At 40.5% G+C, this 24,582-nt stretch overlaps 1 protein-coding gene across 1 annotated transcript in view; it reads right to left on the bottom strand.

The window, feature by feature from the left end:
* Positions 1-24,582, bottom strand: part of Spag17 (sperm associated antigen 17) — a 214,907-nt gene that overhangs the window by 63,605 nt on the left and 126,720 nt on the right. Inside the window, exons 19-29 of the mRNA XM_041637866.1 lie at positions 21,532-21,711; positions 20,022-20,109; positions 16,803-17,027; positions 15,496-15,607; positions 13,677-13,829; positions 13,450-13,457; positions 9,902-10,055; positions 7,148-7,323; positions 5,677-5,806; positions 3,786-3,964; positions 1,587-1,746 (exon numbers count right to left, since the gene is read on the bottom strand). Coding sequence (XP_041493800.1) covers positions 1,587-1,746; positions 3,786-3,964; positions 5,677-5,806; positions 7,148-7,323; positions 9,902-10,055; positions 13,450-13,457; positions 13,677-13,829; positions 15,496-15,607; positions 16,803-17,027; positions 20,022-20,109; positions 21,532-21,711 — 1,565 coding nt within the window. The remainder of the gene's footprint in view (positions 1-1,586; positions 1,747-3,785; positions 3,965-5,676; positions 5,807-7,147; positions 7,324-9,901; positions 10,056-13,449; positions 13,458-13,676; positions 13,830-15,495; positions 15,608-16,802; positions 17,028-20,021; positions 20,110-21,531; positions 21,712-24,582) is intronic.

The following is a 24,582-nucleotide window of genomic DNA, read 5'->3' as shown; positions in this document are numbered from 1 at the left end:
CGTTAAAGAGACAAATTCCCTGACAAATAATGCAATAGCACAAGGAGCACAGCACTGAGGAGGTGTTGCCCTCTTTTCAGTCAATGTAAACATTGCTGAATAAATTGGAGGGGGAGATTAAAAAACATGCCAGGACAGAAGATAAGGGCTGGGAGTTTATGTATAAGCAAGGCTTGTAGTCTGTTCTGTGTAGACTGTGAGGTAATGACACCTCATATTTCTACACGGCTAAAAGGAATTTAAAAATATTTCATGATGTACGGAAATGATATCGAATTCAAATTTTAGTGTTCATGAATAGTTTTTATTGGGACACAACAGATTTAAGGCTTATTGAATTGTGGATTATCAGAAAGAGCTTTCATGCTCCAGCGGAACTGCCGAGTAATTGTGAGAGAGAACACATGGCCTGCCAAGTCTCTAAGATTTACCAGCTTGTCCTTTGTAGGAAAGGCTGCAAAACTTAGGTATCTGGAAAACACAACTAACAAGTTTTATATAATAACTATAAAGAGAACACTGTACCAAATAACTACATGTTGTATGCTTTTTCCTAGATTTGAATTTTATTGATCAGAGTAGGTTATAAATTATATTTCAGAGACTGAGAATCAATGATTAAAATAAGCTGGGGATACTCTAGAGATCTGGAAATAAATGTAGAAAGAGATTTAAATAATTCAAAAATTTTTAAAGAAGTTGTTACAATGGACAAGATAGATTATGTAAAAACTAAAAATTAATAATTCTTGTGGCAGTTTCTATGGTTAAACTCAACAAACACAATTAAATACTATTCAACCTCACAATTAATCAAATAGTAACAAGATTCACAAATTATCAATCTGAATGACACTTAATAATAATATTTGGCATTGTCATAGGGGTGAAGAAGCCTCTGTTTGCATAGTGTGCTAGTACAAAAGGTATAAACAGAAATTCCCAGGGCAGCAATCTTTGATTTCAATTATTGCAGACACTACTGACTATTACCTTTCACCTGCTACATCCAAACCCTCACAAGTCAGCCAAAAACCAAGGCACAGAATGCTGGTTCTTTATTTTGGCAGCCCTGGATCCCAGCCAGGTGTAGCCATGGCATGCATAGGAGGGAGGATTAGGACCAGAATCAGAAGTCTTCCAAAAACACATGCTCTTAATTCGCCTTTCCCCCCTTTCTGCTATGAAAGTTGTTACATGAAATCCTCATGGGTGCATCTGAGGGGCTCTGCTTCAACTTGAAGGAAAGGTCAACAGCATCCCAGGGATGCTGACTAAGAATCTTAGTATTATCCTATTAGCAAGCCCCCTAAAACACCCCTCAGAGAGTATAGCTAATGTGTAAGAGGGGGAAATGACATAGAAGACTGTCACAAATTGGCAAACGTGCATTATTCATTACACAGAAGCCAACACAGTTCATGAACTACTGAACAGTCTTGTGTTGGCAATGAAAAATTCATATACACATATATGTGTAGAATAGATACAGATATATTAAAAAGGTGAGCAGTATCATAATATTGAACACATGTTAAGCATTTGAAAGCTACTAAGTTCAGCAAGTCAAGAAACTCGATGGTCACCTTTCTTGGTAATGACAATCTCAGATGGTGCTGTTTCCGATTTGGGCTGAGAAGCCGAGTCCACCAAATCTCCGTTATGGGGGCTTGCAGATGTGTCAGGAGATGTATACACTGGACCTGAATCGGGACTGCTGCACACAGCACCGTCTGCAAAGAGAATCTGAAGGGGAAACAAGGGCTCAGAATTCTGAGAACCGAGGAGGGGGTGGTCTACAAGGTATACTGTGTCCAACATTTTTGAGCTCAAAATAATCTAAAGGAGAAAGGATGATGGAAGACCTCCATGCTTGACACCAGAAGGTGCTTTCGGAGGGGAGATTTGGACCTGTAGACAACTAAGAATATGATTTCATACTTTTCACCCACCACTGTCTTGTTTCCTACTTTTGGTTGGATTCATATATTTTTTCTATTCTTTACCCTTAGTCTATATAATTGGAAAATCATATAGATGATATGTTCAAACAACTACATTTTAAAATTAATTATACTTTTAATGCCTGATTTCTACCAAGGATGTCTGCTATCTCTAGGTATCACAGATACTCTTATGAGTACCCATACTGACAGCTTCCCTTGAGTTTGACAAGGAAGTCATCTGCCCCTGTGACTCTGTCTGATGCTTTCTGGTCTCTTCAGGAGCTTTACAGTCTGTCTGTGCAGTCCTAAGCAGCAAGATGGTACTTAAATTAGCATCAACCGAGATCGCCACTTGGTAGCTGGGATGAATACGAAGTATACATTTAAGTACTAGAAATAATTCATGGGCCATATTCTAAACTATTTTTCTCCTCTCATTATTTTCTTCTGGAAATCCTAGGACATATATTATCTTTCCACACTTCTCAACTTGTGTCTCTCTCTCTTGCAAGCCACCCTCCCTACCACTTAGAGCCGTTCACAGTTACTTTTAGTTTGTAAGAACTCTTGATTTTTCCCACAGCAGTTTTATACTTGTTTTAAAATTGCATTTTATTTACTCACTCCCGTGTGTGTGTGTGTGTGTATGCATGTACATGTTTGTGTGTGTATGCGTGTGCGCATGTGTGTGTACATCATGACAGATACAAGAAGATCAGGTGTCAACTTTCCTGAGTCGGTTCCTTCCTCCCAACACACGAGTCTTGGAGATGTAACTCAGGCTGCCAGACCTGGTACCCGCACCTACTGAACTATCTCACTGCCACCAGAGCAGTTAAAGTTTTTAAAGTAGAATGTTAACTTCTTGAGTCTCTGTCTATTTTATTTTTACTCATTTAAAATTTATGCTCAAGTATTTACTGTTAGGTGACTTAAAAATACTGCATCTATCATTTTCTTTCTTGGGATTCCTTTTTTGTTGTTTTTGTTTGTTTGTTTGTTTTGCATTTTGCTTTTTGAGAAAGGGTTTCTCTGTGTAGCCCTGGCTGTCCTGAAACTCATTTTTGTAGACCAGGCTGGCCTTGGACTCATAGAGATCCATCTGCCTCTGCCTCCCACGTTCTGGAATTAAAAGCATGCGCCACCACCCCCAGATTGGGCTTTCCTAGATACCTGGTCTTGTTTCTCATTCATGGCACTTGATGGTGTAATGCCTATTTCTAGAATCCCTTCTCTATGACCATTTTTGAAGGCCAAGGTATGCGGTGTCTGGGTTTTGGGCCTTCTGATTTTAAGTCTCTACAAAGTAAGTATACCTGCAGAACAACCCTGATTTTCAGAGCTCAGAGGTAAAATTGTCTATTTGAAGTCCCCCTTTAAATTTTGAAGTGTTTCTCTCATACATATTTTAAATGTTGTCCTTATTTCTCCATCACTCTGAACCTACCTGCCTAGCATTTTCGAGAAATTCTCTAAATATTTCATATACTAGTGACATATGCCGTTGTTTTCTAATACTTTTGGAAATTTAGTATTTAGGAGCATTTTCCCCCTAGTGTTTTAAGGTGCATTGAGAGGGAAGGGAGGTAAACCTATTGAGTCTGCAACCGTAGCTGCATACACCATATGTATTGTAGTAATGTATTACACATACCGTATACATTATTTGCATTCTGACTTTCATGGACAGCACTCCCGCTAACTGTGCTATTTGTCACTTGCCATTTTAGGGTACCCTTGTATCTTATCTATGCCCCGGATGTGCTGCAGCACTGCTCCTTACTCACAGTCCCATTGTTTTCTACTGTCTGTGGGAAAGGTCATTTAAGGGCTGTAAACCTGTGTGGATCCATCCAGCATATACTTGACGACGGTGCCCTGGCTGGTGATAACTCTCGATGCCTCCTGCTCCACGGGTGGCAACACCGCTTTATAGAATTCATAGTGCTTCATTCTCTGGGGGTAGCTCTGACGGATCATGAGGTCCCAGCTTGGCTCTTCGTCTACCACAGCATGATCTTAAAAGGCAAAAGAGAATAAAGCTTTCGGAGGGGTGAGTCGGGGCTGGGATTTCATCTTCCTTCTTCTTTTTATTCTAATATTTGTGTTTGAGGAGTAGGGATGCTTCCTTCTGGCTCATTGCTGGCCTCCTCCAAACCAACAGGGTGAGTAAGACCATTTCAGTAACATAGTAAATAATAGACCTTTCTAGCATATGTACATAATCTAGAATCCAGAGTATGTCAGGGTGAAGGATGTGGACTTAGTGATTCCGTATTTTCTGGTGGACAATGCAGACAATGTTCTGGTATCCTCTGGATGCTCAGAGTCACAGGCCTAAGCGACCTCATTCAAACCTTTTCTAACTTTCTCATCATCCTTCAGAATTAACACAGTCCTCCATTTCTAACCACATCCAGATCCTTCTCAGTGTTTTGCTGCTCCCCAGTAATCAAGAAGAAAAGCACTTGGTAAACACCTTCCAAAAAACTCCAAAGTACTATGGGGTAGCTTTTCAACTTGATGCAATACCATTTGTTAATCTTTGTAATTTCTGGAGATACAGCCAAAGCAACAAAGAATAGATTTAAGAGACAATCTGTAGGATGGGAGAAAATCTTTGTGGTGATTTATCTAATGGAGGCTCAAATTCCAGATATATAGAAATAACCCAAAGAGCAAATAATATAACCAAATAGGTAAGTGAACTGAGTAGATACTTTCCAAGTGAAGAAACACAAGACCCATAAACACATGGAAAAAAGTCTTCAACATGCTCGGCCGCCAGGAAAATGCAAACAAGAAACTATACTCAGCTTCCATCTTACCCTGACCAGATGGTTATCATCAAGAAAATGAAAACTGACACCATTGGATACAGGAGGAAAAAGAATCCTTATCCACTGCTGAATGGATCAGATCCAATACCAGATGTAGCTCTCAGGTTAACTAATAAAGTCTTCCTGGTACCTATTTATTCATCCAAATAAGTAAGATGCCATGTTTAGAACCAACAGAAGTAAAAAACTATGTAAAAATTATGGAATCGAGAGAGGGTTTCTCTATTTGTTTAAGGTGCACTCATTTTCATTTTCTTCCTACGCACCCTCCTTTGTTTAGGTCAATGAACAAAGTATTGTGTACCTGTGGCCCTCTGCAGAGGCAGGAAGACAGGACCACCATCAAAGCCATAAAGAAAACTACATTTGCCATCACTAGACCAAGGATGACTTCCCATCTCTGCCTCCTAGGAGTCAGGTGACTTTGGGCACATTCCTGCACCTCCAGAAGTCTCAACTTCTACATTTTATAGAGGGAGTTATCAGTACCTATCTCAGAAGATTTGTGTTTTTCAATCCCAGAGGACCTAGACCACAATGAGGACCCTAAGAGAGACATGTGTGGATCTTATCTACATGGGAAGTAGAAAAAGACAAGATCTCCTGAGTAAATTGGGTTCATGGAGACCATGGAAGAGGGTTGAAGGGGTGGGGAGAGGAAGTGAGGGGAGCAGAGAAAAATTTGTAGCTCAATAAAATCAATAAAAAATTGTGTTTTTACATACATCTTAAGTGGCTGAAAAATGATCATTATTGTCAAGCTCGTATTGGAAATTACCCATTGTTCATTATCAACAAGTGTAACTTGTAACAGTAACAATTTTCAATGGTAGGATTTTCTGTTTGAGTTTCTGAGCCGTGCCTCCCTGCTCGCCCCAGTTAACACTCACCTGCAGATTCTTGCCCAATGAAGGTCAGCAGGAGCCCATTGGGGCAAGATACGTTTAGGTTTTGAAAGGTGGGAACATAAGGAGTTTCCTGTACAACAATCTCTGGCTCTACTTCTTCCTGTACATAATTCTGTACACGAATAAGAGCTTGTCATTTTCTAAATGAGACACTGTTATTTTGCTCAAGCAAGGATTTCTCAAACAATACAACTGTGGGTAAGGAAGAAGGCCCTGAGACAGGTTCTAAAAAAGATGCAAGAATCTTCATTGTCATCAAGCTTTTACTCTGACTGGCACATAACAAGATGTGACAAAGAATAGCATCAAATGTAACATTTTCCCCGAGAAGGTGGCATTAAAGTTAGCAGAGATCACTGTGAAAACATTTATTGACCAAATGTACTGAACTGGGATTTGAATGGTGCTCCTATTTGGATGTGTAGGATATGGGCAACACTATGGTGTGAGTGTTGGCATCCTCCTAAACTCAGATGATGGAACTTGATGCTCAAAATGATGGCATTAAATAGGCCTTTGAGGAACTGTTTAAATCCCAAGACTTGGCTTTCAGGATTGGGATTCAGGTCTTTATTAAAAAGGCATTGAATGGAAAGGGTTAACTTTTTCTGTAAAGTGATGGAACACAGAAGGTTTCATCTACAGGAACTTGCTCTCATGAGACATAGAGTTGGCTAACACCTGCTTTTGGACTCCCCAGTCTCAATTTGATCAATTAATTTCTGTTGTTTGTGAGTTACTTGGTTTAAAATATTTCATGATAGTAGTTGAAAGAGATTAATGTAGTGTTGGGGAAAACCAGCAACCCTGTTGATGTATGTGTGTGCGCGTGTGCGGGTGTGCGTGTGTGCGTGTGTGTGCGTGTGTGTTTGAGGGAGAGAGAGAGAGAGAGAGAGAGAGAGAGAGAGAGAGAGAATAATTAGAGGAGACCAGGTATTTGATAGAAAGGTTGAAAAGAGGCAAGGAAGGACTTGGAGGAAGGAAAGAGAATGTCAGGAGACAGCGCAATTTCATTTTAGTTGTAAAAAGTAACTCTGCGTTCCTTGCTCGTGCTCCTATTGGGATCTCACCAAGGCCAGCTGGCCTAGGTCTGAAAAAGCATGGGATAAATCCGGACTAGCTGAACATAGCAGACAATGAGGAATACTGAGAATTCAAGAACAATTGCAGTGGGTTTTTGATCCTACTGCACGTACTGGCTTTGTGGGAGCCTAGGCAGTTTGAATGCTCACCTTACGAGATCTGGATAGAGGTGGGCAGTCCTTGGGCTTCCCACAGGTCAGGGAACCCTGATTGCTCTTCGAGCAGATGAGGGAGGGGGACTTGATCGGGGGAGGGGGAGGGAAATGGGAAGCGGTTGTGGGGACGAGGCAGAAATCCTTAATAAATAAATAAATAAATAAAAAGTAACTCTGCGGTAGAAAGATTGGAATCTGTAGCCATGCCCATCTACCTTTTTCTCTTCTTCTTTTGGGTGTTCCTCTTCTTTAAGGGACTCTTTGGGTTTTTCTTTGCCCTTTACTTTCGCTTTCCCTTTGGTTTGAGGGACAGTCACTATAGTGGGAATCACAGTTGCAGTCAGAGCTGAAGGGATATTCATCATTGTGTCCAGGTTGGAATCCGTAACCTCTAGAAACAGGAAAAGGGGAAAATGAAAAAATTAACTATTCATATTTCATATGCATGTTAAATGACACATTTCAAGGTTTTGTTCAAGTTGGCATTAACCTTTGCTATGTGAAATGCGTTTTACTGTTTGAATGCATTTCCGAGAAAACAGTTGTTTTGGAAATCAGATTGTAGTTAGGAAATTTGAAACCCTTAACACTTTAGTGTGGCTGATAGTCAAGTCATTATCTCACGTGGCCTCGCTTTCCAGTCTGTTGCCCACGCTACTAAAGTACTCTTTTTTTAGTTCTGAAATAAGTTCATAAGACATCCTGAAAGTTCTAGATTCACGAGTGAGACCAGCACTGAGACCACAGAACCCATGGACACATCACGCATGAGCTAACACACACGAGGGCATCCAACAAAGACGGATTATTTTGTCTAAGGCGAGTGAAGTAGTTTCCCTGGGTTTTAGAGGTTTGGGAGCTCTAAAGGGCTGATGAGAGGCGACACTGTGTGTGTGGGGGGGTTCTGGGGGGTCCAGAAGACCCCTTTACTTGTCATCTGTTCTCCTGCAGGATCCAGCATGCCTCTTCTTTGACCTCTCCTTACCATTCTGGTCAATCCAATCCCACACCACCAACTCATCCACCCATTCCAGTGCAGTGGATGCTTCCAGGTCCCAGGTTCTCCGTGTTCTCAAGTCTGGCCACTGTAATAATTACTCACAGAATTTTAAGCAAATGCCCAGGTCTTCCTCTGACCTACTGGGTCAGGTTCATGGGGGAGGAGGCCCAGATAGCTAAGTGTGCAAAATACTACTTGACCGTCATATGCAGTCTGAGCTGTGCATATATTACATGTGATCTATCTTATTCACTTTGACGGCTCTAAGTGTCATATACGTGTTGATTCTACAATGACCATAGTAGGCATGTCTTTTCTTCTCAGCTCTGGATCCATATTTCTGCCTTTAGACACCTCTTGCTGTGGTTCTAGAGACATTTTAAACTTTTAAGAAACAAGGTTATGATATTCACGGCAATCTGCAGAAAAGGAGCTGAGGTCAGGAGGTACGATGGTCAGTCATCATAATCTATACCCACCCAGAGTTTTAAAGCTAGATGGTGTAGAGATTACCTATTGGTTTTGCAACGTTTAAAAAATATCTACTGTAGTTAGATACCTTCAAAGTTTGTAGAAATCCACAAATTTCTTAATTAGCTATAGGCAAAGTGACATATTATTCTATGATTTGAAAGGAAATAGCTTCCAGTTGGAAAATTGTTTCTTGAAAGTGGATCTGAGCAGTCCTCCAAAGCGTTTAATGAATGGCTCCTTTTAGATTAACTCCTGACGTACACTGGGCCTGAACTACAGTGAGATTTTATTTATGTTTTAGTAAGTAAAGCTTGCCTGAAGATCCCAAGGTAAAACTAAACCACTAGAGGTCAGGCAGTGGTGCCACACACTTTTAATCCCAGAATTTGGGGGGTAGAGGCAGATAGATCTCTGTGAGTTCAAGGCCACCTTGGGCTATAGAAGATCAAAGCAGAAACAGACCCAGGCGGTGGTGGCTCACACTTTTAAGCCCAGCCCTAAAGGGCAATATAAGGCAGGAGAATGCAGAGGCTCAAGGCTCAGTCTGCAGTCGCCCAGCCTTGGAAGAGGGAAGACTTCTCTGGTGTGGCTGTTTGCTTTTCTAATCTATAGCTTGAACCACAATATCTGTCTCTGGCTTTTTATTATTCATGCTATGCAGAAGTTCTACTGTCACAGGACTCAGAAATATTCTCCTGTAGAAACCCAAAGGGACTTCCCAGAAGACCATGTTTTCCTTGCATCAAACTAACAGAATTACTTTCACGGACTAGTTAGTAAAGATGATCAGAATATACACATGTCTGTAGAAGTGACTATGTGAAAGATCACTCAAACAATAAAAAGGAATTTGAAAGTGAAAGCACTGCTATTTGATGTTGAGGAAAAATTACATTTGCACATCCACGTGTGAATGTCCACCCCCCGACTCCATACATTACATATCTCCACATTGCAGGGAAATCTATGTGAAGCATTAAATCAGAAGAACAGGTATGCTTGCTGACAGTGGTGCAAGCTGAGGATGTCAGGGACCTCCAACCTGGGACAAGCTGAGGATGTCAGGGGACCTCCACCCTGGGACAAGCTGAGGATGTCAGGGACCATCATCCTGGGACAAGCTGAGAATGTAAGGGACCTCCACCCTGAGACAAGCTGAGGATGTCAGGGACCATCGTCCTGCCACAAGCTGAGGATGTGAGGGACTGTTGTCCTGGGACAAGCTGAAAATGTCAGGGGTCCTCCATCCTGGGAGAAGCTGAGGATGTAAGGGACCTCCACCCTGAGACAAGCTGAGGATGTCAGGGACCATCGTCCTGCCACAAGCTGACGATGTAAGGGACTGTTGTCCTGGGACAAGCTGAGGATGTCAGGGGACCTCCATCCTGGGACAAGCTGAGGATGTAAGGGGACCTCCATCCTGGGACAAGCTGAGGATGTCAGGGACCACTGTCCCAGGACATTTCCCCTGCTCTGTACAGTGTGTGCATCTCACCTGGCGCCAGCCCATGTGCTCCATAGTAACTGATTGAGAGGCAGATCCCATTTTCTAAGGTGGCAGAAAATGATCCAAACTTGCTGACAACTTCATTCACTACCTGTGATGTTTCTAAAAGACAAAATCGTATCAAGGATATATTTCCATTTTTCTCAAGAAGTGTAAGCAGCATTCAGTGGGAATTCTGGGAATGGGGTCTTAGCTCTTCTAATACCATCATTTAAAAATAATTGATTTGGCTTTTACCAAGGATTCTGGGAAGTGAAGCAGAGTTCCAGGGGTGGAATGTGAGACTCTTGTTTGAAGGGCTTTGGGCCAGAATGAAGAGAGGACATAAACGAGCTAATGGCTTAGCCATATGCTGGTTATCGATCTGAGACCATTCCCATGACTTTTCAAATGAAAACCACCAGGTCAGTCCGAGTTTCTTCACATTTAAAAACACTTTCTTAAATCCCCACATTTATAATCTCATACATTTTCAAGCACAATTGGAAATGGTTTTAATCAAGCAGAAGTTTTAAAAGAAGATTTGTTAAAATACACATTCTTGAGGCATATGAGAAGGAGCACAACCTTTCCATTTTATTTCCATTTTATCATCTGCTCCATCATCATATAATAAAAACGGGAAAGCATCACTTTAAAATGCTGCAACACATGAAGAGATTATTTCCTGACTGAGAATTTTTGAATGCTCAGAGGGGCAACAAAAAAAACAGGATACTGCTTCATGAGAATGAAAAGATAATTCACAATCTCGGAGAAAATATTTGCAAAGGACACATCTGACAAAGGGCTGTTACGTAAAACATACAAGAGCTCTTACTCGGCAATAGAAAACAAGCCGAGGAAGAACCAGCTCAAAGTCCTCTGTAGACACTTAGCCGAAGAAGACACATAGATAGAATATAAGCGTATGAACAGGGGTTCAATGTCATATATTGTCAGGGAAATGCAAATTAAACCAATAAAGAAAACAAGGCCCCTGTCAGAATGGAGAAACCCCCAAATGGGGACAACACTGAAGACTGGGAGGATTGGAATAACAAAGCTCTCATTCTGAACTGAAAGACAGTTTGAGGGATGCTTAGACTATTACTTTCTGTCTTACCCTATGAGCTGGCAGCCATGCTCTCTGCTTTTTACCCAGAGTGGTTAAAATGCATGCCCCCACATAAAGCAAAACATGTACAGATATGAATGGCACTTTCATTCATAACTGCTCAAATGTGGAGACAAGCAAGATGTCCTCCAGTTGGACAGTGGCTAAATAAACTGGAACACCCAGATAATCGTGTATTATTTAGTGATAAGAAGGAATGAAAATAAGCTGGAAACATAGCTCAGTTATAGAACACTTTCTAGAACATACAAGAAGGTATGACAGAAATTTGATTGTGTAGTTTTAAGTAAGAAAAAAAAGGGCAGCTAGAACACATGTTCAGCAAAGTATAAATTATGGAAAATAGAGTTTTAAATGCACATTTTCTGTGATTTTAAAACATCGTTCCCCAATTTAACCTTGTTCAGTATTCAACAGATGAAATGGAACTGAGTTGTGGTCATGATTAAGATTCAACTAAAGTGGGAAAAAAACCAAAACAGCCAAAACAAACAAATATCTTGAAGCCTGGGGGAAAGCTCTTAAACACAAACATGTTAGGGAGAAGATATAAGTGATAGGGAGGCAAAATCTTACAAACTGTGCATTATTGAGAAAAGCAAGGAACAAATGAAGGTAGGTGCAAAAACATTTAATGAAGAACTGAAGTCAAGCCCCCAGCTGCCATCTCCTCAGACCACAGGAGCACATCAGCCTCTGACCTGGAGCTGTAAGACACCGCAACAGCCAGGGGCAGCCCACAGAGAAAAGCCTGAGAAGACAAACTCTATAGCAAGCTATATTCAAGGATACCAGGCTTGCAGGGTACATGCTCCCACAGATTCTGCCAGAGGAGATTGAGACAAAAAAAATTAATTGAGTCACAACAGAAACCCTCATCAAGAGGCAAGAAGTGAGCACGGCCCGGCAAGCAGAACGTAGTATTCTTGTTCTTTCTGTCAGTTTATCTGCTGAAGCTTCCTACATCAGCAGTCAACAGACTTTTGTGAAAATGACTGGCAGTAAATATTTTAGCACTCGTAGGTCATGTGCAGTCTTTCTCAAACGCTCTCAGCTTTTCTATGAAACACTGCTTTAGAAACACCAAATCTAGTCTTAGTTCATGCATCATCCAGGACCAGATCATGGGTGCAATCTGGGCCAACGTTTGCAGGCTGGGGAAAACTAAAGCTGAAATGAACAAGAAATAATCTGAGCAAACAAATGATAACCAGGTTCATTAGTAGCAAAGCTAAATACCAACTGTTATTTAATATACAAAGGGACATTATTATATCACATACTCATAAATGCATGCATTCATTAACTTTTGTAGAAAATCATCTACATACATAGAATCATTTAAATGATAAAGTGATATATATATACATATTAATGATATATTATTAAATAATTTTAAAACCTTGTTTTCAAAGCCTGGTGAATGGGAAAATGCTTATATTGACACACTAAGAAAGAAATAAACTTTGAACCGTGAGTATCACGGAGGTGGTAGCATTTTAACTATTAGCTTCTTTAAATATTTAAAATATGAGTGAGTATGTATGGTTTATGCATTTGTGTGTGGATGGGCACAGCTGTGCATGAACCTGTACATGCATTTGTGGAGCCAGAGGTGGGTCGTAGCTGCTGTCTTTTGTTGTGAGAGACTGGGTCTCTCACTAAACTTGGAGCTCACTCATTGACTAGACTTCTTGGCTAGTGAGCAATCAGGATCCTGCCATGTCAGATTTCCAGTGCTGGATTACAGGCATGTATCAAAGTTCACGGCCTTTTATGTAGGTGCTAGTGGTCTGAACTTGCGTCCTCATGATTGCACAGCCATTTACAACTCTACCACCCCAATTAAGAGATTTTTTTTTTATTAGCTCTCCAAATTAAATTTTTTCTGCACTAACTTCCTGGGTATTTTCAACTTCTCAAGCATTGTGTTCTTGAATTTGGAAAGCAGCAACGTAACTGGACTTATAGGCAAGACTTAGTTATCAGTCCCATCGCTAAATGAATTTGAAACTTTCTTTAGCTTAACGTATTTCCTTGTACAGTGATAATTCATGCTTCTTTGGATAAGATGCAGCTCATTGTTCTAGGTGGTGTTGCCTTGAAGTAACACTGTTAGGAGGTTTCGCAGTGCTGGGCAGTACTTTGTACCTCTATTTAGATAATAAACTCACGGCAAAATGTGTGATTCTTTTCTTAAACCTTATCTTTGAAGCCCAAGAAATTGGTGTGATAAGCAAAGCAAGAGAGAAACACAGAAAGGAGATCCTGCTGCTTGCAGGAACCTGTTAGAGACTCAGAGAGAAGCTGAGTTTGAGCCTGCAAGAACCAAGATTAAGATCAGAATGGGCAATGCGCACAGCATTGCTGTATCCATGGGGCTCGCCTGGTTCCTTGCTATCACCATGAATACTGGAACTGGAGCTTCTGTTAGGGCAGCCAGGTCCTGTCAGCAGCCAACCTCAAATGTGTTGTGCGTGTGGCAGCATCTATGCTTAGTATGCCAAGGAAGACAAACATCAGCAGGACAGCAAATGCTGCAGGTGGCACCTGTGCAATCTGCATGTGCTGAACACCAGGGATGCCTGTGTGGTTCTGTCAGGGGCGCCATCATGCCGTAGGTACCACAAAGGTAAAGATACTCACTCATGTCAGCGTTTTGTTGAATGTTTCCCTCCTCCTCTTCTTCTGAAGAGTAATCCTCTTCCTTGGGCTTTTTCACAATTTCCTTTGGGTCTTTCAGGTGAATTATAAAATTGTGTTTGTCTTTTTTAACTTTCACTTTGATGAAGGTTGGGCCTGAGGGAGAAGCACAGGGTAGAGAGGGGGGCTGACTGAAGATGCCACACACACGCCTCGACAGAACACTGGTAGAATACATGCGGTACAGAATTAGACAGGGCTTGGGAATGCCCGAGACGCAGCAACTCTGTTCAAGGAGGTCTTTGCGGGACTTCTCACTGCATCTCAAGCCACACCACAGAGGAAATACATCTGAGGTGGCGAATACTACCAACTCTGATAAATCAAGCGAGCCAGTTAACATAAAAAGCTTTAAGGTTATTTGTATATAATAATATATAATGCATATGCATTATGAATGTGTGTATATATTTTAGACCAGCCTCAAATTCATAATTCTTCTGCCCCAGTCTCATGAGTGCTAATGTCATAAATGTGCGTTACCATACCTGACTTTTTTTTTGTTTTTCAAGACAGGATTTCTCTGTAACTTTGGTGCCTGACCTGGAACTAGCTCTTGTAGACCAGGCTGGCCCCAAACTCATAGAGAGATCTACGTGCCTCTGCCTCCAAGTGCTGGGATTATAGGCGTGCGCTGCCACTGTCCAACCCATACCTGACATCAACTGATTATGGCATTGTAATATTAAACAGTCATAATTATATATATATATATATATATGTGTGTGTGTGTGTGTGTGTGTGTGTGTATGTGTATAAATATACATATATTTGTGTGTGTTCTATAATTATCAGTACTTGGCAGGTTATAAGCCATTTTCTAATAGATCTCTCTTAACCGTGCTCTGATTTGTTTGCCTTGCCCCTCCCTTTTAAACCCAGCCTTTCATTTTCAATTGTGGTTTGGGTGTCTCTCAAGGTTGATAGGGTTAAGCTGAAAATGCTGTATTTTCTATGAACCATCTGAAATTTATATAAACTCTTCACATATGCAAGTCTTGGTGAGAGCTACAATATCAGTGGCAGGTTCCCTGAGAGATGCATTTTTATTAAGAGATTAATAAAAACTCAGAGAGAGAAATTGGGGTTCAACTTGAAGGCCAGAAAAGCAAAGCAGTCAGCCATTGACTCTTACCTCTACCTCAGTCTGAAAATGGCGATCCTGCTCAGAATGAAACTGTGTCTGAGAGCTGTTTCCTCCTGGTTTATAATCCTCTCTAAGGCTGGGATTAAAGGTGTGTGCCGTGGGATTAACGGCATATACTGCCTGATTTTATGGCAAATTAGTGTGGCTACTGGGATTAAAGCTGTGTGTCATACTGCCTGGTCTGTGAGGCTGACCAGTGGGGCTGTTTTACTCTTTGATCATCAGGAAAGCTTTATTTGTTAAAATACAAGTGAAATGTCACTACAACTGAGCACTGGGCTACAGAGCACAAACCAGAAACTCAAAGCATATTTTTGCTTCCTGACATGACAGAGCTGTTATAAGTAATATTATTAACTACCTATTTGCCTGTTACAGTTGATACTATACCATCTCCCACTAATGTAGAAGTGTTTAAATATTTTTAACAATGAGAATGCTCCTATCAATGTGTTAGGGCAAATTCTGGGCTGGCTGATTCCTTGCAGAGCCAATTCCAGCAGAAGCAGGTGAACTCTGGAAACTCAGTGTAGTGTAAAGGTGAAGCACAACGCCCCATGCTGATCTGAAAGGCAGGAACATCTTCCATGACATTAACAGCGCTTACAGATGTACCTCGTTCAAACGCGGTCTTTTCTACTTCAATCTGCCCTCCATCAGAAGGATACAGATAGTAATTTTTCCCTGAGATTTGGATGGGTACTTCTCCCATATTGTAGCCTCGGAACTGGAAGAGAACACATCATGACTGGTTGTGGAGCTGCACTGACAACCATCAGCTTACTATGGTTAGTGGTTAGTCAACTACAGTTTCCGTAAGCTTAATTTTTTTTTAAACAGTTATATCTGATACCTTGTAGGCTCAGAAGCCCAAATTTATGTTTTTATTAATTTTCTTTGTTGTTAGTAACAGGATTTTACTCAGTAGCTCAGACTGATCTTAAACCCATGGTCACCTTGCTTCAGTGTCCAGGAGGCTGGGATTATAGTTGTATGCCACTCTTCCCAGACTCTTTAGAAATTTAAAAGTGTATTATAATTAGCAAGATTTTAAAAAACGTTTATGTTTAGGGCTTGAGAGATGACTCAGCAGTTAAGACCCCCCTGCTACTCTTGCAGAGGACTGAAATTTAGTTCCCAGTGCCCATGTGTCCTATAACTTCAATTTCACTGGGATCTGCTGCCCTCTTCTGGCCTCTGTGGGTACTCACACACATCAAGATAAGTCTTATTAAAAAGTCTCTCATTAATATTCATCTAAGTATTTATAATCAAGTTCAAATGAAATCATGCTCTTATCATCAAGATGATGTGAGGAGAGATCAAGTTCACGAACTTTCTTTTTAAAGTGAAGAGAAACATTGACCCTTGGTGCTTTCGGAGGTCATACATAGAAGACGTTTTAAAACATTAGATATTGCTACTACAGTTTCAGGGGACTCAGATGCATCTTAAAGCCCTTAAGTAACTAGGCTAGAGTCATCGATGAAATAAATAGAGCAGGACATTTCTCTCCAGTTCTGCCTTGTTGGTTTAATGCACCCGAGGGAGCATTAGCAAAGAGGGGTTTCATCAAAGTGTGTAAACCAGAAGTGCGGCACTCCGCACAGTGGCATCTAAGTGCATGCAGTGAACCTAGCTTGTGGAATTGACCCATGCAGCTGCTTCTGTACATTTCTAATGCTTAAAACGTTAAGTCTTTGGGTCACACTTCCCTCTTTACTGCCCCTGGTGATCTGGCTTCATGATAGGAAAAGAAGGTCTGAGGGTATTCCCATTTTGGTGTTTAGTTATGCTGAAGAATCTCGATTCTAGACAGAAACGGAAATTCAAGTCTAGTCCATAGACAACAGAAAAAAAAAAAGACCTCAGTTCCCCAAAACTGTTACAAGTATCCCAAAAAATTGTCAGAGTCGCTTTACCGGGTAAACTATCTCGGGTTCCGGAAGTGGGACAGACTCCTCTATCACTTCCGGGATCTTTATGGGCTCTTCCTTAGGTTTCTCCTTGGAAGAGGATTTCTTCTTCAAACCCTTAGTATCCTCTTTGTCTGCCTTATCCTTGCCTTTCTTTTTACCGACGTCTTTCCCTTTCTTCTCCTTCAGGCGCTCCTCCTCTGCCAACCTCTCTTGTTCTTCCTTCCATGCCTGCGGACACAGCAAACAGCTTACCAGGGATTTTCAAAAGGATCAAATGTGAGTTGCCTTCGGGTCAATTTTGGAGGAAATTTAGTGTGATGTTTCTAAGTGTTATTTCTGGCAATTTGAAACACTGAGCCAAGAACCTTGCAGTTAGTTATCTTTGATTGCCCCCCTCTCACTCCCAAATTCTATATGCTCACCCTGTCTGTCTCCTTGAAGATGTCTCTTCATTTCTGCTTATTCTCCAACTTTCTGGTGTAATTTACACTGTTCAGATTTTTTGTTGTCTTTATCTTGGACCACAGCAGTAGCCTCTCCACTGGCCTGTCTCCTTTCCTTCACTTCCCAATTTATATTTAAATATCTTGATCAGTAAAAGGGTTGATTACCCTGAGAAGGATTCTCAGCTCAAGATATTTAAAAGGGAGGGATAAAATACATTTTTTAAAAAAAAATCATTTGGAGAGATGGCTCAGAGATTATGAGCAATGGTTGCTCTTCCAGAGGTCCCAAGTTCAACTCCTAGCAACCACATGGTGGCTCACATCCATCTGTAATGAGATCTGGTGCCTTCTTCTGGCCTGCAAATACACATGCAGGCAGACCACTGTGTACATTATAAATAAATAAATAAATCTTAAAAAACAAGCCATGAGTTTCCAAGCGTGTTGGTAAATACTTGCAGTTTCATCACTTGGGAAGCTGAGGGAGGGGATAAAGACATAGTCTCAAATAAAACAACTCATGCGTTGACATTAGTTCACACACAAAAGAACTAAGCCACTTTGAATAAAATCAGAACAAAAATTTTGAAAGTATATCTGTGAAGATTACAGATAAGGAATTTACAAAGTAAGGATCATAAAACAAGTTTCTAGTTGCTTAAATAAAGAAAATAAACTTTCAAAAGTATAAGCAAGAAAGTAGGGTTTATAAAAACGACCAGGCAAGCTCCACAGTCCTCTTGGAATTAAGGCGTGACTTTTGAAAAACGACAGATACTGGCCAAGTCATTTCTAGAACTGATGATAGACGCTGATCCCAGCATCCACAAAGGTCAATAAATCTAAACAGAAAACAATAGTGCTGCGCTGACCCTGGCTCAGATTGATTTCATGTGTTTACTGATAAATCTCTGGGAATTTTATGTGATAGTTGCTAAACAAAGGCACCATCCAAAAAGTCATAAAAATGCAATTAAGTATGATGTTCAAAACAAAGGCAACAAGTGCTCAGAATGCATGTAGATTAGATTAGACTTCATTCTTATCTGATCTATATATTAGAAACATACTGTACAATGGCCTACAGATCCACCCTGCTCCCGCCTCAGTAATGCTACATTAGCAGCTTGAAATCAGCCGCTGATGGAGTATTTACCCTACAGACATCATCAAATGTCACATCATGGAGACTCACTGACTACTGATTAACTATGCTAAAAACAGGTCGATGGGAAGAATGTTACAAATCAGGATTCAACTGAAGTGCCTTTGACCACTACACAGCAATTGGAGTAAAAATGAGCAAATAGTCTTTTAACATTCAAATTTCTCTTTCTTGATTCTGAAACATTGCTTGTTATTGACAAATAAATGGAACACGCCTTTCTTTTGTTTCACTTCCGTCACATTAACACAAATGAAAATATTACTCAGTATTAATAGTGGAATTGCATTTGTTTGCCAATTGTAACCATAGGCTCTGTAAGGATACAGTAACTTAGCAAACAGCTATGAAAGCATATTTGAAGTTGTAATTTGCTAAATACACTTTGCAATTAAGAGTTCTATAGGATTTGTTATTATTTATAAATTATATATCAAATTTGCTGTCAATGAGGTTTCCGGGAAGGTTTTTTTTTGTGGACTATATGCACGCTCTGGTTTTGCTATAGCACAACTGTTAAATGCTTACCAGACGATCACAAAATGTTTTCAAAGCAGCTAAAGAGAAAAGATAGTCTACAAAAGGATATAAAATGTGATACTTTATTAACATCCATGATGTCAGCAAAGAAAAGGGAGACTGATATCTTGAGAGTTCTGTGAGGAAATGAAAAACTCAACCAAAAATCATATAAACAAAAAACCATGTTTAATGAATAGGGGCAAAATAAAGGCATTTTCAGATAAGTAACAACTGACTTTAATAGAAAGTGTATATTATGATATAATCAGAACCAGATATTTGGTCTTCATTCCTGGATCCTGGCACAGCGCTCTCCAATCCCCTGGAATTTCATGAGTGATAGGACTGTCTTTTGTTCTAATGAGGCAATTCTTGGCAAACTCTTAGATAGTTTCAGAATGGGGTAGAAGCTGGTCACTAGAAAGATCAAACCCAGGTTAGAAGCTGGGAACCTTCAGAGCCTTCCCCTCCCTCCAACCTTCGAGGATGAAGAGAGGAGCAGCAGGTGGATTTAATAACTGGTTGTACATACATGATGAAAAATCCTAAACCAAACAGTTTGGAGAAATTCTGCATTGGTGAGTGCATCCAGGTTCTGAGAGGGTGATACCACAGGGGCAGAAGGCACAGACCAGAACAAGCCTACATTTTACCCATAAATAAGCACACAGAATAGTTCTGTACTTTTGTGTACATTGGAACTTTTCACACTTTGACATTTCTTATTCCAGAAACTGAAGAGATAAAGCAAACAATCTTGAATGATCACTGAAGCAAATATTACTTTTGTAATTAAGAGTTCAAATCAAAATATGTGAATGAAATCAAACATTTTGAACAAAAGTAAAGAGCAAACCACCACAAGCCAATCACTGCCCTTGGGCTGCAGTTATGCGAAGATAATAAGATACACATTCTCTCGAAGACTTGTCACGTGACAATTGTGCACACACAGACCCTTTCTCCAAGGCTTCAGTCATCTCTGAGGTTTTAGTTAAAAAGATCATTCCCTGTGACTACTGCAAACTCTGTCTCAGGATAATTTTGGCTTTGTGATTAATCTGTGATGTTTGTCTTTTCTTGGATTACCTTGAGAGAGCCTTCTAAAACAAAAGGCATCTTCTCTTTCTCTTTCTCCTTCTCTTGTTCTGGTATCTCTGTTTTGCTGACTACTTTGCTACCTAGAATGAGAGGAAATCAAACTTCTTAGCAACTCAGTAGCAGGAGGTATCACAGAAGAAATGAGTCTCTGGGTTAGCTGGGACTCCCAAGGCTCTCAGTATCGGCACCTCAAGTATCCATCTTCTCATGTATTCTCTCTTGCCATCTCCAGAGTTACCCCTGAGTGGTACAGAGCCTTTGGCAATGGCGCCTCACAATACATTCACAGTGTGTTGACATGTTGCTTGAATCCCTCTCCCTAAAATTTTCACCCAATTTATCTTAGTTTACTACCTCCAGACCACAGGAGCACAGCTAATGCTCCCTTCCATACTGAGGTCCTTCTCTTGTCTGAGTTCTCATTCTGTCTTCCAAACATTCTGACATCTTTATTTTAACAGGAGTGGACTCAATGTAACACCTGCTGGGTACATTCCAAGCTGAAGTAACCAGCTTAGGACTTTCTGCAGCACCTAGATACTGAGCTTTTGGTTTGCTCAGTAGCATTAAAAAGGTGGTCAACATTTTCCCTGCCAGTAGGTAAGTACACAGTCAACCTTCCTCGTATTTCCTATAGAGCTCCACTTATCACTCTGGTGAAGTCTTGTTGGGCTCCCATAGGAAGAAGCTCAGCTATTGATAACGTAACCATTTGCTGGATACCAAAGGATTCCTTACCAGTGTCGTTTAGGTTTTACTTTGGAGTCAGGCCCTATACAAACTCCTCTGGTAACAAAATGAGGCTACAAAATTTTTTAAAGTTTCATAGCTTAGTCTCATCATGAGACATTACTTTCAACTTTAGCTAGCGTAAAGAATATTACTCCTAGAGATTTTCTTTTCTACAGACTGTGAAATAGCTATACATTTAGATAAGGTGCATATTGCACTTATTAATAAAATACCCTCCTTAAAAATTACCTTCTCTCTTTTACCTTTGTTCCTCTTCCCTAATGGGCCCAAAGTTTTAGAAATCATCTAAGACTTCCTTCTAGATTTTTACCTCCAGGCCTTTGGACTTTTTTTTTTTTTGCTATTTGTTAAAGGGTCTTGACTTATTCTTGCTGTTGGACTCTCTAATTATACTATTGAGAACGAATAACTCTGACTAACTCATACACTGCCAATACATTTAGATGGTGGAACCTATGAATTCTATCAGTAAGGACCTTGGCATTTCTCTAACTCATTATATTTGATCTGTAAGTAGATTAAATCTTCCAGAGTTTGCAGAACACAGGACTGTGACAAACATGCCTGTGTCTGGCTCAGACACAACACCATCACACCCAGAATGCAGCTGCTCCATTGATTAGAGAAAGTAAGGACTCACAGGCATTTGGGGGCAACCCTTTTTTAACCTGGAAAATTCAGGCTTGACATTCAGATAGGAGAGAATGCCTTGGGGCCTAATTTTATGAACGAATGCACTGGTTACTTACTTTTAGATTTTTTGAGAGCAAGAACTTTGCTAGAAGAAATTTTGGCAGCCGAAGTTTTCAGTTCTAGCTCAATCTTGGTCCTGTTGACTTCTTCAGCCATCTTGGCTTCCTGATACTTTGCTTCTTCCTCTGTGATCCAGTCTTGAATAGAGTTTGCAATGAGTTCCAAATAATTCCTAGATTAAACAAAGATGAGAAGATGGGAAGGGAGAGTCCTTATTAAAGCATGAACAAACTCTTCAAACATGCAATGATTCTGAATTGCCCAAGTGGCAAAGAGGTCAGGTTCAGAGCTTTGCCGAGCTTCTTATGTATACAATATTCTGCCTCCATGTATGCCCACACGCCAGAAGAAGGCACCAGATCTCATTACAGATGGTTGTGAGCCACCATGTGGTTGCTGGGAATTGAACTCAGGACCTCTGGAAGAGCAGCCAGTGCTCTTAACCACTGAGCCGTCTCTCCAGCCCCTTTGCCGAGCTTCTGAAAAATGCCCACTTCTCTTCATGGTTAAAGATATGAAGACAATAAGGTCTTTCCATTCAAGTGAAGAACTAAAGACTTCTTGGAAAGGGATCCTTTTTAATTTAATTTAATTTAATTTAATTTGTGTGTGTGTGTGTGTGTGTGTGTGTGTGTGTGTGTGGTTCTGTCGATGCAGGGTGCCCTTTGAGGAGGGAGAGAACATCAGATCTTTTGGAGTTGGAGTTACAGGAGGTGGGGAGCCTCTTGACATGGGTGCTGGAAGCAGAACTCTACCCATCTGGAAGGGCAGTGTGGACTCAGCCACGCCTCCAGCACCAATGACTAATGACCTTGATCAATACCAAGAGAGTCAGTGACAGTTGAGGAAGTAATCACTGTCAGTGCAGATTACTGGAACGTGATACAGTACAGTCAGCCTCTTTTAATTGATCACTAGCCACTACAGTCACATCATTAAATAAAACCTCTTTATCTTGCTATAAAGCTTATGGATCTTGGGGGCATCTACCTTGTAAAATGAATGCCCTAAGCTGCTTGCACATTCGTGCTCCCCCAAGAAGCTGCTGCTTATTAAGAATGAGTCATTATTGTCTGCAAATCTATTCAAACTACTTATACTGATGATAGTATTTTCAAATTAAATACTACTGAATCTAAAAAGTTGTCTAACTCATGCCCCCACAAGGAAATTAACTGAAATATCAGGTTTGACAGTAAATATTATTTTGAGAGTACATGAAAGTAAGGCTTAACATTTGGAGAAATAGAGATGGATGAATGAAATGCACCGGAGTTTTGATTATTGTTCTTTTTCTTTTCTCTGTGTCTGTGTGTGCATGTGCAGAGTGTGTTTATGACATGGTCCACATGAGGAGGTCAGAGGACAGCTTGTGGGAATCAGTGCTCTTTGTCTGTCACATGGGTCCTAGGGAATCAAATCAAGTCAAATCAGCCATCAGACTTGATGTCAACTGCCTTTAGCTGATGAGCCACTTTGTAGACCTTTGGGATTATTTCTAAAGATATATGATGGGAATTGTGGGTTATGAATTATAGCACTTGACACCTTCATTTAGAAGGTACCAGACATTTCCAGCTCTCTCTGTTTCCAAGGAAATGCTTTACAGTTTACCCAGGTTGCCACATACAAGCTGGTTTTTTAACTGATGGTTACTTTACATTATCAGTTGAATAAGTAAAATCTTGAAATGATCGTTATTTTTTCATATTCTTCTTTCAATCTGTTAGCAAATTAAAATGATTATAAATTATCCTAAAGAAGATTAAGTTTATGATATAAGATACGTTTCCTTTCTTTCTTCCCTGTCATTATTCTGGCTTCACTCACTATCATGTCTTCTTAGGATTGCTACAATATCCTCTAATTAGTCTTTCTGTTTCTACCCTCATACGTCTAAATTTTATTCTTAATCATCAAATAGACTGAACCTTTTAACTTGTAAGTTAATTTCATTCTTATATTTAGTACCATTCAATGAATATTTCAGATTAGGAAGTGAAGTTTGTGAGTGCTGAGAGACAGCTCAGTTAGTAAAGAGCATGCTAAGCCCGTGTGAGGACCTGAGTTTGAGTTTGATCCCTAGAACTCCTGCAAACAAGTCAGGTGTGGAGACAGAGACTCTTGTAATCCCAGCAGAGAGGTGTACCTGCCATCCCAGAGAGGCAGAGGGAGGTGATCATTGGGTGTCCCAACAACCAGTGAATGCAATCATGGAGACACAGGCCAGTGAAAGACCCAGTCTCAACAAACTAACCAACCAAACAACCAATGAACTAACAAACACCGGGTGCGTGGTACCTGAGGCATGGTGCCTAATGAATGATACCCCTGGTTGCCCTCTGGCCTCCACATGCACAGGTATACAAATGCCTGTATCCTGGTTAACACCCTCCCCCATTCATTTAGATGAACATGCACACACAATTAATTAAAAAAAGGAACAGAATTTTTAGTAGTGTTTGGCAACAAGGGGATATAGGCTCAACAAAGCCAGATTAGTATTCAGATGAGGATAAGCAAACAATGCTTCAGGGACTTTATCATCCATAGATATTTGGTGAATTAATTACTCCCAAATGTATTCTAGTTATATTTTACAAAGTAAAGGTGCCAGCATTGGATACCAATATAAGGGTCAAGGTAATTTAGGTTATAGTTTAAATTATCAATGAAAAGAGCTGGGCTTCTTGTAATTAAAAGCTATCACTTTCCAGGTGGAAAGGACATTTTTAGATAAACTGAAAACAGGAGGGTGTGGCGGTTATAATAAGAATGGTCCCCATAGGCTCATATATTTGAATGCTTAGTCATCAGGAGTGGAATTGTTTAAGAAAGATGAGGGCATGGCCGTGTTGGAGGAAGTATATTACTGGGGATGGGGAACAGTAAGGTTTCTAAAGTCCATGCCAGGCCCAGTCTCTCTCTCTCTCTGTTGCCCGTGTGTCAGGATGTAAAGTTCTCAGCCCTAGTGCCAGGCCTGTCTGCCTCCTGCCATGACTAAGCCTCTAAGATTATAAGCAAGCCTCCTATTAAATGCTTC

This window comes from Microtus oregoni, unplaced genomic scaffold (assembly GCF_018167655.1).
Source record: "Microtus oregoni isolate MIOR12 unplaced genomic scaffold, Mior012 000054F_ref0000373, whole genome shotgun sequence".
Taxonomy (NCBI): domain Eukaryota; kingdom Metazoa; phylum Chordata; class Mammalia; order Rodentia; family Cricetidae; genus Microtus; species Microtus oregoni.
The sequence above is the reverse complement of the archived record's forward strand: the minus strand, read 5'-3'. Positions and strand labels throughout refer to the sequence as shown.